The 13,663-nt window shown below is 50.1% G+C and overlaps 1 protein-coding gene across 1 annotated transcript; it reads right to left on the reverse strand.

The window, feature by feature from the left end:
* Positions 1 to 241: 241 nt before the first annotated feature.
* PARP16 (poly(ADP-ribose) polymerase family member 16) lies at positions 242 to 9,219 on the reverse strand. Its single transcript, XM_073304338.1, has 7 exons — positions 9,133 to 9,219; positions 7,964 to 8,168; positions 5,304 to 5,441; positions 3,899 to 4,105; positions 2,356 to 2,527; positions 1,396 to 1,537; positions 242 to 1,098 (listed from the first exon to the last, which is right to left on the reverse strand). The coding sequence occupies exons 2-7, from the start codon at positions 8,153 to 8,155 to the stop codon at positions 954 to 956; spliced, it is 996 nt and encodes a 331-aa protein (XP_073160439.1). The 5' UTR covers positions 8,156 to 8,168; positions 9,133 to 9,219; the 3' UTR covers positions 242 to 953.
* Between the last annotated feature and the right edge of the window lie 4,444 nt (positions 9,220 to 13,663).

The raw sequence follows: 13,663 nt of genomic DNA on the forward strand, positions 1-13,663 counted from the left end.
ATAGGGACCAGCCCTGCATATAGTGTGCCCCTTAGTGGGGGAGGGCCAAGGTGAACTTTGATCTTACACCCCTCTTCCCCAGACGTGCACTGAATGCTCTCTAAACCTAGCTGAGGATCTGGCCCATTGTACTGTACTTAAGACGTATTCCTCTCATCATCACCTACGGTGCTCTAAAATTCAGTATTAATTCTTTATCCAGTGATTTTATTTTCAAAAACACACAAGAACGTTCAGATCCTTCCGATTTGGTTACTGTTTTATTTATAATGTTTTGTTACAATCATTGTGCCTAAATATAATCCCGTCAAAATTGTAATTAAGATGATCCTGCTTTATCATATGAGAAAGCACTTTTCCTCTTCAGTAAAGACACAGGGTTTCTCAAGTCAAAGCAATAAAACCTACTGCAGGTTTACCTTTGTGTGAGGTAAAGAGAATTCCTCCTTTCCAATAGCGTTATAAATAAATATTGCTGGTTTAATCTGGCAGAGAATAAACACCCCCAATACAGGGGTGCTGAGAGAAACTGAACCAAACTGTGCACCCTGTGTATGACAGAAACCCCTTCAAGCCAGGGGGTGCAGCTGCACCCCCAGTTCCAGCACCTACGGCCCAATAGTTTCCACACCAAAGTTTTAATTAATTGTAAATAAAGGTTTTTTTGGACCGTTGACTAAAATGTGTGTACAGAACTGTTCACATTCTACTTCAGCATCCCTAGGGCAAGAATGGCAGCTCCCTTTTCAGCCGATCAGGCTCCCTCATTACTCAAAGAAAGAAAACGACTTAAAACAAGAAAAAAATGGAAAGGGGGCCATGAAGGTAATGCAACTGGAATATAACCAAATGCTCGAGACCCCATTTCCAGAGAGCTGGTACAGATGCAGTAGGTTGTAGATCTCCTATCATTAAGGCACATGGTGAACATAACAGCATATAAACCAGCTTGCTCATCCTTCTGAGTCAAACATTCTATTCCAGTAGTAGAGGAAGGCCGGTGAGTTGCTGGCACCTATAACAATTAGCAGTAGTAGATACATCATCATCATTATAGCAAAACGATGATTGGAAAACCAAGATGACTGACTAGAAGGCCTGTGGAGGGAAAAAAATGCATAAAAAGCATGAATTACATCAAATATAATCTTGTCACATTAAGACACATTTATTATGTTTTATTATTTTTAAATGATCTTGCAAGCTTTGATAAAGATTTTCCTAGCTACTGCATTTGCTCCTTTATTTGCTTTGGGATCCCTTTTTGCTTCCTGTAAGTGGAACCATGTCTTGCTTTTGTATTTTTGGATTTTGAGAGAGAGAATGCTGTACAAATAAGATCAGTCTATCTCGCACTTGCACCATGCTCATCATACTGGTGAGTTGAACTCTTACCTCCTGTGTTGTTTCTGTGAATATACTAATAAGTATTTAACTCGTAAAAGCTGATTGTTTGTGACAACAAAGTATTTCTGTGGAACATCACCCCCTTCGCTGTTTTTTACTCTTGCTCTTTTCCTGTCTATTCCTTCTGAATCTGTATGGGACAAAAAGAGGTTTTCTTGGGAATGGGAAGGAAAGCAAAAGCACATGTATGACAGTAAAGGAAGACAGGTCAAGGCATAGGAGTTGGAGTTAGGAAACAGGGCTGTTATTCCTGGCTCTACCTCAAATTTCAATGGTCCCTCTTAGCATCCCAAAGGAGAATCAGAGTTGTGTTAAGGCTACACCAGCCCCTGCTGGTTATCCCTGGCATGGGGGTACTATGGGTTGGGAGTGGAGAAGGGGCACATTAGAGATAGGAGAAGGCAGGCCGAGAGCACAATGCTTGAGGGGTTGCTAACATCAGAAAGGATCAAGAAATAATACAACAGGATCTAGAACTGTGGGAAGAAAACAGCAAAATGAAATTTGACTACTAGAATATGGGCCTTGTTATGAGTCAAACATGCAAAAGTACAGAAAGCGTATTAATCTTGCTGTTACAGGAATACCTTGGCTTGGGTTCACTTCTGGAACAAATGAAATAACTCTGCATTACAGAACACATTCTGTTATCGTATTGACGCTAGATTAAAACAAAATAGGATGTTATTTTGGTTTCGATACTGATCTAGCAGGGTCCCACTACCAGAATGATCAAGTTTTATTGTTTCCATTTTTGTGGAAAGCTTTTGTAGATTTGCTAATGGGTCATCCAGAAAAGGTGCCCCCCGGTCAGTTTCTGCAGAAGGGAAACTAGTGTACACAGGAGTACATTCTTAGCTGTATTACTGCACGTATACACAACCCAAGACCTGAGGAGTATTAATAGACTAACAAACACTCTAGTTGTAATTATTTTTATACACTCACCTTTCTTCTTCACCTGGCATTTTACATCTGGATGATCGATAATCTCACAAACAGCTACACAACTAAGGATAGGGCTCAAAACACTGTGTTGCCACCCAAGACCGTGAGGGCTATAAAGTAGAGCAAGGCTTAGATCACTGGTAAGGTAGGTACCTTCACCAAACAAGGATGTCTGAAATAGCACAAAGGAAAATCAAGAGAGATTGCATCAGATCAAACACTCTGAATGTCCACATAGAACAATAATACAGCGTACCACTGCGCTTTCCTTTCCAAATGCCAGCACGCTGTTTCCAAAAGTATTATGGAGCTTAAACACAGCAGTGACATTCAGAAGTCTCAGTTCTTAAACTCCTTAGCGCTGGACTACAGACAGATTTTGTACCAGTGTAACTATTTCAGTTAGGGGTGTGACTTTTTTTTTAAACGGATTAAGCTAGACCAATATACACACTTTTTAAACCACACTCAGGAGGTTGTACAGCTTTAACTATGCTGGTATATTTAAAGTAGTGCAACTTCTGTGCATGGACCAGGCCTTAGTGACATTTAGAAACCTGCTTTGCAAGAGAGAAAAATTCTTTTCAAGTGTGATTTTTTTTCTTCCCCAAATGCAATTGCTTTAATAGTTCAGAAACATAGGATTTGCCACCCCATCTAATCTAGCACGCTGCCTCCCACTGTAGTCAATGTGATAACTCATGAGGGTGGGGGAAAAAATCAAAATGCCCTGTGCCCTCCTGGCAAGGTAAAGATTCTTTCTTGCCCTCTGTGACCCTAAAAGTGTGAGCCTTTTAACTTTTTGTTTTCATGTGAACTTTGGTGCTTATGAAAGTGAGGTAGTAAGAATGTGGGGATGAAATTAAAAAAAAAATCACTGTTTCACACGTGACCCAGGTTGGTAGTGACTGTGTGTTTTTACTGTCTGGCAGCTATGTGACAACCTACATGAAAAGAAGTGACAGTCCCAGCTAGCTTCTATCAAATAGGTATGGACATCCACAAAGTCGTTCCCCCCCCCCCCCCCCCCCACCGACCAAATAACATCCTTGTTAGCAATCTCCTGGCAGATGCAAAGGACTCTCAGTTAGCAGATAGTTTCTCACCTTTAGAGGTGGTCCAAGGTTGAGACCTGGGCAGAGAGCGCCTACACTGACTATGTTCCTCTTGGTATAAGGCTAGAGATCTTCCATCTCTAGGGCTGTCAAATAAGCCAGCATTTTTCAGAGGCACTAAATTCATCTTTTTATTTTTAAAGTGAAGGATGGCTACAACCAGGCATATTGGAGAAACGACTATAATTTAATGCCTATGTTTCACATCACCTGCATTTTTTAAGCTCAATCTGAATTATAAAACCCAGTACAATCATATGCAAAGTTAACAGTGTTGCCATCAAGGAAAACAAATAGCAACATGAGATATCAGATCACGTTTTTTTTTATCCCTACGCAAGTTTGTACATGTGTTTAAAACACCCCTCAGAGTTTGTGAATGAAGGATAAAGCTGTGTGTTTAATGCAAGAAATATTGGAAACCTTACCCTATTTAAATGGCAATGTAAACCATTGTGCAGTATGGAATGGAAGTTCTCAAGGCGACTCCCATGGAATGCATAAATAAGGTTCCTTTCTCCCCTGGTTTCATCAAATTTGGCATTCATCTGATCACAATACACTATTTCAAACAGGAAATCAGGAGTAGGAACGGCATCACTTGACATTCCTGTCAACTCTTGGATCTTCTCATACTTAAAAACAGAAAGGAATCCTAGTGTTATTTTTAAAAGGTCTAGATTGTTCACTGGAAATCTGCTTAGTCTCTCAGATCCTTTCCTAGTTCCTATATATATTTACCTATGCACATTTATAATTCAGTATTAATACGCAGCTAGCTGGTAATGGTACCATAGAAGATCAAGTAGATTGTGGGAACTGTAAGGGTTTATTTTTCCTCCATGCTCCTGCCCTCTTCTCCTTTGCTGCTTCTCTATGAATATTCATGAGCTTTACTGAGTGGTAAGGTTATGATATCAAAGTTAAATGTCCCCCCACCTCCTCTCCTAATAATGGGACTCAGATATCAGAGTTAAGTGGATGATGCAATGAGAGGGAGGAAAAGAAGAGAGACATCTTTATGGTGTCATCATCCCAACACACAAACAAGGCTATGATATAGATATATTCATGAGATATGTTCCTTGGGGAAAGAAAAAAATGTGGAACTAAGACATTTTTATCATTTCCAGCAGCATCCACAACTCTCTTAGGTACTTACATAGTCTCCATTATTGTAGTATCTGAGTGCCTCACAATGTTTAACACATTTATCCTCACAACGTCCCTGTGAGGCAGTGCACATTTTACAGATTGGAACCTGAGGCACAGAGAGACCGTTACCTACGCAAGATCATACGTGGAGTCTGTGGCGGAGCATGGAAACAAACCCCCGTATCCTGCCTCCTGGGCTTGCATCTGAACCACTAGCTCATTCTTCCTTCTCAACACGAGGTGTTTTCTAAATAGAAAAAGTGGCATGGTCCCTGCCCTGAGGCCCTCACAATCTGAACACAGGGTAGGAGTACAACATTCAATAGAGTGGTCAACTGTGATTAACCATATATTAGCAATATAAGGGTTTTGCTAAGACAAACCTTTGGGGTTTTAATAGGAAATAATAGATTAATCACCACTCAGTCATTCACTTGCTTTTGCTGCACACATTCCTCCTTCTGTTCCTTCTCTATTTAGATTTTGATCTCTTTGGGGTAAAGAGACTGTCTCTTTATTCATCTATGCCTACCGGAAAATGGGTTCACTTGACATACTTTTCAGTCCTTACAATAAACAACCCTTAAATCCCAGGTTGAGGTAACCACCTGCATGCAAATGGTTGTGTTAAATAGAAAACTCACGTCATGAAACTTTCATAAGAATTTGAAATCTTACCTCCTTTTTCTTAGTACTTTGTATAGTTAAGAATTTAGATGATAAAATCCAGCTAAACAGATCCCATGTCCTTTTATCTGTGTCTGAAATAGACTCTGGAAGTTCTTTTAAGCTTGGCAAAGCATTTGTATCTGCAAGCTAACACAAGAAAGATGATTAGTGTGGTTTGCATCTCTTCATCATCACGATTAAATAGAGACCTCTAGTGGTAAGAAAATAATATTTCACTCTAATGGGGATCTGTGGGGTACAAGTTGAAAAACAATTTCCAATTAATTACAAGAATCACTTCTGAAAAACTTACACTGAGATTATGTGGGGAAATTTGTCATTTGTTCTGACATGCAACACTGAGTACTATGTTTGAGCAAGTTACAGGTCTTCTATAATTCTATGATCTATATTCAGCAGCAGCATCCATGGGGTATGCATAAGAACAGTGAGCAAAAACATCTGAATATGGTCACTACATCAACACAGAGGCAATATCTGGAGTGGTATAAGTGTGACAGATATTGCCATCCCATGTAATATTTTTGGGAACCATACCGTATTAAGTTATGTATCACTGTGGGCATAGGCGCCAACTCCGTGGGTGCTCCAGGGCTGGAGCACCCATGGGGAAAAATTAGTGAGTGCTCTGCACCCACCGGCAGCCAAGCTCTCCTCACCCCCCAACCCACCTCCTCCTCCTCCCCTGAACGCGCCGCATCCCCTCTCCTCCACCTACCTCCCAGCACTTCCCACCTGGCCACCGCCAAACAGCTGTTTGGCAGCGTTAGCAAGCTCGGGGACGGGGGGGGGGGGGGAGGAGCAGGAACGTTGGCGTGCTGAGGGGAAGAGGCGGGGACGGGGCCAGGACTTGGGGAAGGGGTTGGAATGGGGGCAGGGGTGGGGCCTCATGGAAGGGGTGGGGACGGGTGGGGGGGGTCGAGGACCCACGGAAAAGAGGGGAAGTTGATACCTATGACTGTGGGCCAGGGATTATATGCAACACCAGGAGGGAGAGTTACCACAACTCCCCCATGAATCAAAACAGTGAGGTGGTGATCACGATGACTCATTTAAGTTGTAAACATCTCCAGAGAGATGCCACCCCAAGGAGGCTTGCACATACTGGTTCAAACTGGATTTTCCAGAGAGCAACAGACAGGGGAAAAAAATAAAAGGCTTTTGATATTATTTCACCTGTTAAACCTTTTCAGACTTTCAAACTTAGACTCAGAGGCTTCCAAGTCTACATTTGTCATTTACCTTCTAAATCTCAATTCCTTAATTTATTTTACTGCATTTCAGACTTGCAAAATTTTACTTACCCACTTATATTGGGCAGACAACATATCCATTTTTTTTTATCATTAACTGGGCAAGAGTAGGTATTTTGTTTGAGCTAGTAAATGTACATAGTTTTGCATGGCTGCTTTGACTCTTTAGTTATAGAGAAAACAATGTATTTTAAACCTGCTTTATAGTTTCCACTCAACTTAGATATAAACCGTTGGGCCGGGGCCTCACTTTTATGATTGTCTGTAAAGAGCTATGTAGGCTTTTGCCCATATACAAGTTATAACACAATATATGCAGTAGTATGACAGCTTTTCTACTTTTTTAATTTATTTTTTTTAACTTCCAGAGCTGTGTACAAATTACACTGCATTTATTTGGAAGGACACCATTAAACCAGTGATTCCCTCCTTCCCCTTATGCAGAGGGCTATGTGCTCAATATGGCATCTGTCTGTTTATTCAACATCACATGCCTGAAAAGGTGTTTTCCTCCAACCAAAACGGAAATTCACCTTTGGACAGGGACCACGTCTGGAAAGTTTCCATCCTAGAGGAGGGTTTTTCAGAAAGTTATGAGTAGCTGAAAATGTTATAATGGCAGCTGTTTTGCAATTTTCACTCGTGGACAGTGTTCAAGCACATACATACAGAGCACAACCTAACAGCCTCATGTGTAGTTAGAAAAATCAAGATTGGGTGAGGGGATTCGGAGAATTATGGTAGCCACTTGTCCTTAACGAGGATCCAAGTTTTTATAATATATGTGCCGTTAATGCTCACGCCATATCTTGCCGCCGCAGGGAATCTGTCCATGTCCTCGGTGTGTACAGAAAACCAGATACATTGAACAGGCTCCAGAATTAAGGGCCTGAAGCAGTAGCTGCACTGAGCAGGGAATTCCGAGTGAATCAGACTCTTACCCCCAATCAGAGGACAAGGGGACAAATTTACAATGCAGGAAAGCACTGGCTGGAAGTGGTAACCCTCCACTGCACCCCTCAGTCAGCCAGAAAACAAGGGGAAGGTAAGGCAAGCCTGCACAGCCGGTGTGTTTAAACCAGGAGGTGCCAGAAATGGAGTCAGGACTATTCAAGTGGATAATCATGTTAATAATACTTAGCACATTTCATCTTGGAGGCACTTTATAGATATTAACTGATTGCTCCTAACAACACTCCTGCGAAGTAGCATTCAGTGCATCAGTAATGAAAACGAGTGACTTGTTTATAGGATCTGTTCTGGGCTTTGTTTTTACGTGGAACTAATTACACGTGTGCTCTGAAGGAATACCTGCTGCTCTTCCTCTCCCCTCCCCACTCACCCGGTGCCAAGCTGTCCCATTCCACTGTCCCATTCGAGGGGATGATAACTCACCAATGCATCAAAATCTTTGCTCTCCTCATTGGCATAGAGGCCTGGAAAGGGTCTCAGGACGGAATCACGCTTGTAGCTCTGTAAAGCAGAGACAAAGAGGCTGCACTTCAGATCCGCAGCCAAGATGTCCCTGCGGGTGGCCTCCTTGATCTTCTCCCTCAGGACAGCATCGCTGGGCCTGTGGGGCAGCATCCCCACAAGGGGTCTGGCCAGGAAACACACAGGGCAGCAGCTCAGCAGAGGTTAAAGCCCTTCCCTAATGCTCACAGGAGAGGAGGGGGGGGACACACCAATCTGCCACCCCACAGCTGTCCTCACCCCACCCACACACCCTGCCATCTGTGTCTCAGGGATTTACAGAACATGTACCCTGCCCTGCAGTTCCCCTCCATCTGACTGCCCTTGGGCCCCCAGCCCACCCCCTACACTGCCCTCTGGCCTCCTCCTCTCCCCCCTACTGCCCCCAGCCTGCTCCCCCAGCCCCTATACTGCCCTCCGGCCTCCTCCTCTCACCCCTACTGCCCCCAGCCTGCCCCCCCGGCCCCTATACTGCCCTCCGGCCTCCTCCTCTCACCCCTACTGCCCCCAGCCTGCCCCCCCCGGCCCCCTATGCTGCCCTCCGGCCTCCTCCTCTTGCTCCTACTGCCCCCAGCCTGCCTCCCTGGCCCCCGACACTGCCCTCCAGCCTCCTCCTCCTCTCTTCCCTACTGCCCCCAGCCTGCCCCCTATACTGCCCTCCAGCCTCCTCCTCTCGCCTCTACTGCCCCCAACCTGCCCCCCCGGCCCCCAATGCTGCCCTCCGGCCTCCTCCTCTCTCCCCTACTGCCCCCAGCCTGCCCCCCCCGGCCCCTATACTGCCACCCTCCTCTCGCCCCTACCGCCCCCAGCCTGCCCCCCTGCCCCCTATACTGCCCTCCGGCCTCCTCCTCTTGCCCCTACTGCCCCCCCGGCCCCCCATACTGCCCTCCGGCCTCCTCCTCTCACCCCTACTGCCCCCAGCCTGCCCCCCCGGCCCCCCATACTGCCCTCTGGCCTCCTCCTCTTGCCCCTACTGCCCCCAGCCTGCCCCCTATGTTGCCCTCCGGCCTCCTCCTCTCCCCCCTACTGCCCCCTCCAGTCCCTTCTCCCCCTTATTGCTGCCAGCCCCCGCTGCCCCCCGCGCTACCCACCCGGCAGCGCCCCCCGCTCTCCCGGGCCGGGCTCGGCTCCCCCGCCCCGCGGCCTGCCTCGCCGGCCGGAAGCTGCGGCTGCCTCTGGTTCCCGGGGCCCCGCCCAGCCCCGGCGGCTGACGGCGCCTCCCTCCCGCACACGGCCCTGGCGGCCCCGGGCTGGGCGAGGGGGGGCAGCAGCCCGCCCGGTCCCCGCGGGGCTCCGGAAAGGGGAGAGACCCCCCCCGTGTCTCTGCTGGGCCCGGATCGGGGCCGGGGGACCCCGTCAGCGCCAACCCCCTGCCCTGGGACACCACGGCCCGTGACTGTCTGTCTCCCCCGCGATTACCCCGCCCCCCCATTGTCTGTCTCCCCCCGACTTTCCTTCTGACCCCCCCGACTGTCCCCCCCGATTGTCTCCCCACTGTCCTTCTGTCCCCCGACTGCTCCCCCCATTGTCTGTCTCCCCCTCGACTTTCCTTCTGACCCCCCCGACTGTCCCCCCCGATTGTCTCCCCACTGTCCTTCTGTCCCCCGACTGCTCCCCCATTGTCTGTCTCCCCCCGACTTTCCTTCTGATCCCCCGACTGTCCCCCTCGATTGTCTCCCCATTGTCCTTCTGTCCCCCGACTGCTCCCCCCATTGTCTGGCTCCCCCCCGACTTTCCTTCTGATCCCCCGACTGTCCCCCCCGATTGTCTCCCCATTGTCCTTCTGTCCCCCGACTGCTCCCCCCATTGTCTGTCTCCCCCCGACTTTCCTTCTGACCCCCCCGACTGTCCCCCCCGATTGTCTCCCCATTGTCCTTCTGTCCCCCCGACTGCTCCCCCCATTGTCTGTCTCCCCCCGACTTTCCTTCTGACCCCCCCGACTGTCCCCCCCCCGATTGTCTCCCCACTGTCCTTCTGTCCCCCGACTGCTCCCCCATTGTCTGTCTCCCCCTCGACTTTCCTTCTGACCCCCCCGACTGTCCCCCCCCCGATTGTCTCCCCACTGTCCTTCTGTCCCCCGACTGCTCCCCCATTGTCTGTCTCCCCCTCGACTTTCCTTCTGACCCCCCCGACTGTCCCCCCCGATTGTCTCCCCATTGTCCTTCTGTCCCCCGACTGCTCCCCCATTGTCTGTCTCCCCCCGACTTTCCTTCTGATCCCCCGACTGTCCCCCTCGATTGTCTCCCCATTGTCCTTCTGTCCCCCGACTGCTCCCCCATTGTCTGTCTCCCCCTCGACTTTCCTTCTGACCCCCCCGACTGTCCCCCCCCCGATTGTCTCCCCACTGTCCTTCTGTCCCCCGACTGCTCCCCCATTGTCTGTCTCCCCCCGACTTTCCTTCTGATCCCCCGACTGTCCCCCTCGATTGTCTCCCCATTGTCCTTCTGTCCCCCGACTGCTCCCCCCATTGTCTGTCTCCCCCCGACTTTCCTTCTGACCCCCCCGACTGTCCCCCCCCGATTGTCTCCCCATTGTCCTTCTGTCCCCCGACTGCTCCCCCCATTGTCTGTCTCCCCCCGACTTTCCTTCTGACCCCCCCGACTGTCCCCCCCGATTGTCTCCCCACTGTCCTTCTGTCCCCCCGACTGCTCCCCCCATTGTCTGTCTCCCCCCGACTTTCCTTCTGACCCCCCCGACTGTCCCCCCCCCGATTGTCTCCCCACTGTCCTTCTGTCCCCCGACTGCTCCCCCATTGTCTGTCTCCCCCCGACTTTCCTTCTGATCCCCCGACTGTCCCCCTCGATTGTCTCCCCATTGTCCTTCTGTCCCCCGACTGCTCCCCCCATTGTCTGTCTCCCCCCCGACTTTCCTTCTGATCCCCCGACTGTCCCCCCCGATTGTCTCCCCATTGTCCTTCTGTCCCCCGACTGCTCCCCCCATTGTCTGTCTCCCCCCCGACTTTCCTTCTGATCCCCCGACTGTCCCCCCTGATTGTCTCCCCATTGTCCTTCTGTCCCCCGACTGCTCCCCCCATTGTCTGTCTCCCCCCGACTTTCCTTCTGATCCCCCGACTGTCCCCCCTGATTGTCTCCCCATTGTCCTTCTGTCCCCCGACTGCTCCCCCCATTGTCTGTCTCCCCCCCGACTTTCCTTCTGATCCCCCGACTGTCCCCCCCGATTGTCTCCCCATTGTCCTTCTGTCCCCCGACTGCTCCCCCCATTGTCTGTCTCCCCCCGACTTTCCTTCTGACCCCCCCGACTGTCCCCCCCGATTGTCTCCCCACTGTCCTTCTGTCCCCCGACTGCTCCCCCCATTGTCTGTCTCCCCCTCGACTTTCCTTCTGACCCCCCCGACTGTCCCCCCCCAATTGTCTCCCCACTGTCCTTCTGTCCCCCGACTGCTCCCCCATTGTCTGTCTCCCCCCGACTTTCCTTCTGATCCCCCGACTGTCCCCCTCGATTGTCTCCCCATTGTCCTTCTGTCCCCCGACTGCTCCCCCCATTGTCTGTCTCCCCCCCGACTTTCCTTCTGATCCCCCGACTGTCCCCCCCGATTGTCTCCCCATTGTCCTTCTGTCCCCCGACTGCTCCCCCATTGTCTGTCTCCCCCCGACTTTCCTTCTGACCCCCCCGACTGTCCCCCCCGATTGTCTCCCCATTGTCCTTCTGTCCCCCGACTGCTCCCCCCATTGTCTGTCTCCCCCCGACTTTCCTTCTGATCCCCCGACTGTCCCCCTCGATTGTCTCCCCATTGTCCTTCTGTCCCCCGACTGCTCCCCCCATTGTCTGTCTCCCCCCCGACTTTCCTTCTGATCCCCCGACTGTCCCCCCCGATTGTCTCCCCATTGTCCTTCTGTCCCCTGACTGCTCCCCCCATTGTCTGTCTCCCCCCCGACTTTCCTTCTGATCCCCCGACTGTCCCCCCTGATTGTCTCCCCATTGTCCTTCTGTCCCCCGACTGCTCCCCCCATTGTCTGTCTCCCCCCGACTTTCCTTCTGATCCCCCGACTGTCCCCCCTGATTGTCTCCCCATTGTCCTTCTGTCCCCCGACTGCTCCCCCCATTGTCTGTCTCCCCCCCGACTTTCCTTCTGATCCCCCGACTGTCCCCCCCGATTGTCTCCCCATTGTCCTTCTGTCCCCCAACTGCTCCCCCCATTGTCTGTCTCCCCCCGACTTTCCTTCTGATCCCCCGACTGTCCCCCCCGATTGTCTCCCCACTGTCCTTCTGTCCCCTGACTGCTCCCCCCATTGTCTGTCTCCCCCCTGACTTTCCTTCTGACCCCCCCGACTGTTCCCCCCGATTGTCTCCCCCCCGACTTTCCTCCTGTCTCCCCACTGTCCTTCTGTCCCCCCCGACTGCTCCCCCATTGTCTGTCTCCCCCCCGACTTTCCTTCTGATCCCCCGACTGTCCCCCCCGATTGTCTCCCCACTGTCCTTCTGTCCCCCGACTGCTCCCCCCATTGTCTGTCTCCCCCCGACTTTCCTTCTGATCCCCCCAACTGTTCCCCCCCGATTGTCTCCCCCCCCCGACTTTCCTCCTATCTCCCCATTCTCTTTCTGTTCCCCCAGCTTTCCTTCTGTCCTCCCGACGGCCTGTCACTGTCCCCACCATTGTCTACCTGTGCCACTGACTCTGTCCCCCAACTGTCTAGCTGTCCCTCTTTCCTTTGCCTTCTTTCTCTCCCCTCTCTCTTTTTCTCTTTCCCATTCCCTCCTTGCCCACTTTATCCTTCCCTCCCTCTCTCCCTCAATCCCTTGGGTTTTACCCCCTCCCCCGCCTTCTTTCATCTTTGTCCTTCATTCCTCACTTTCCCTCCACCCTCTCTCTGTCCTTCCCCCTCCCTCTCCATCCTCCCATTCTTTTTCCCTTCCCTTTATTCGTAGTTTCCATTCTTTTCTCCATTCAGTCACTCATTGCACTGTTTTGCTGTCCACTCCCTGTCTTTCTTTCCCTCCTTTCTGCCCAACCCCCATCATGTTCCTTTCCCACTCTTGCCCCAGCAGAGACCTGGGGCGGGTCAACATCTGTACTATCCCAAGATGGAATCATCTGAATGAAGAAATGAAAAGAGAGGAGCTTTGCAGGGTTTCATTGACACCCTTGTGATAGGAAAAAAACCCAGAAAGCGACCCTATAATCATGTAAAGCTACGCTGCTGTCTTTTTTCTATGCTTATCTGTCCTTTCTACTTTGTTTATGGATAGAAAGAATGCGAACTGTGTGTAACCTGCACTCCCTGCTTTTGGGGAGAGAATTCCTTATACAGATAAGCCTCCATGTTCTTACCTACCCCAGAACTTCAAACAGACTGGGTTAACCGGTTCGAACTGGAAGAGATATCACAATGTATGTTGAACCAAGCTATAAAAGCTCATCCCTGTTCTTTGTTCGGGGCTTCACCATTTTCCTCTGAAAAGGAATTGGTGAGCCCTTCAGCTGTCGTATTCGCTAGCAATAAAGTGCCTCACTTTATCAAAGAGCCAAGACTCTGTGTTTTGTTTGGCTAATACAGAAGTCCAGGGAAGGCTACCCTCCTAACCCTAGACGGGAGGGGAACCCTTTTTCCCTAACACTTGTAGCCTGTGGCAGAGCTGCCCTGGAAATGTTAATTTTTTCCC

Source organism: Lepidochelys kempii, chromosome 10, assembly GCF_965140265.1.
Source record: "Lepidochelys kempii isolate rLepKem1 chromosome 10, rLepKem1.hap2, whole genome shotgun sequence".
Lineage (NCBI taxonomy): Eukaryota > Metazoa > Chordata > Testudines > Cheloniidae > Lepidochelys > Lepidochelys kempii.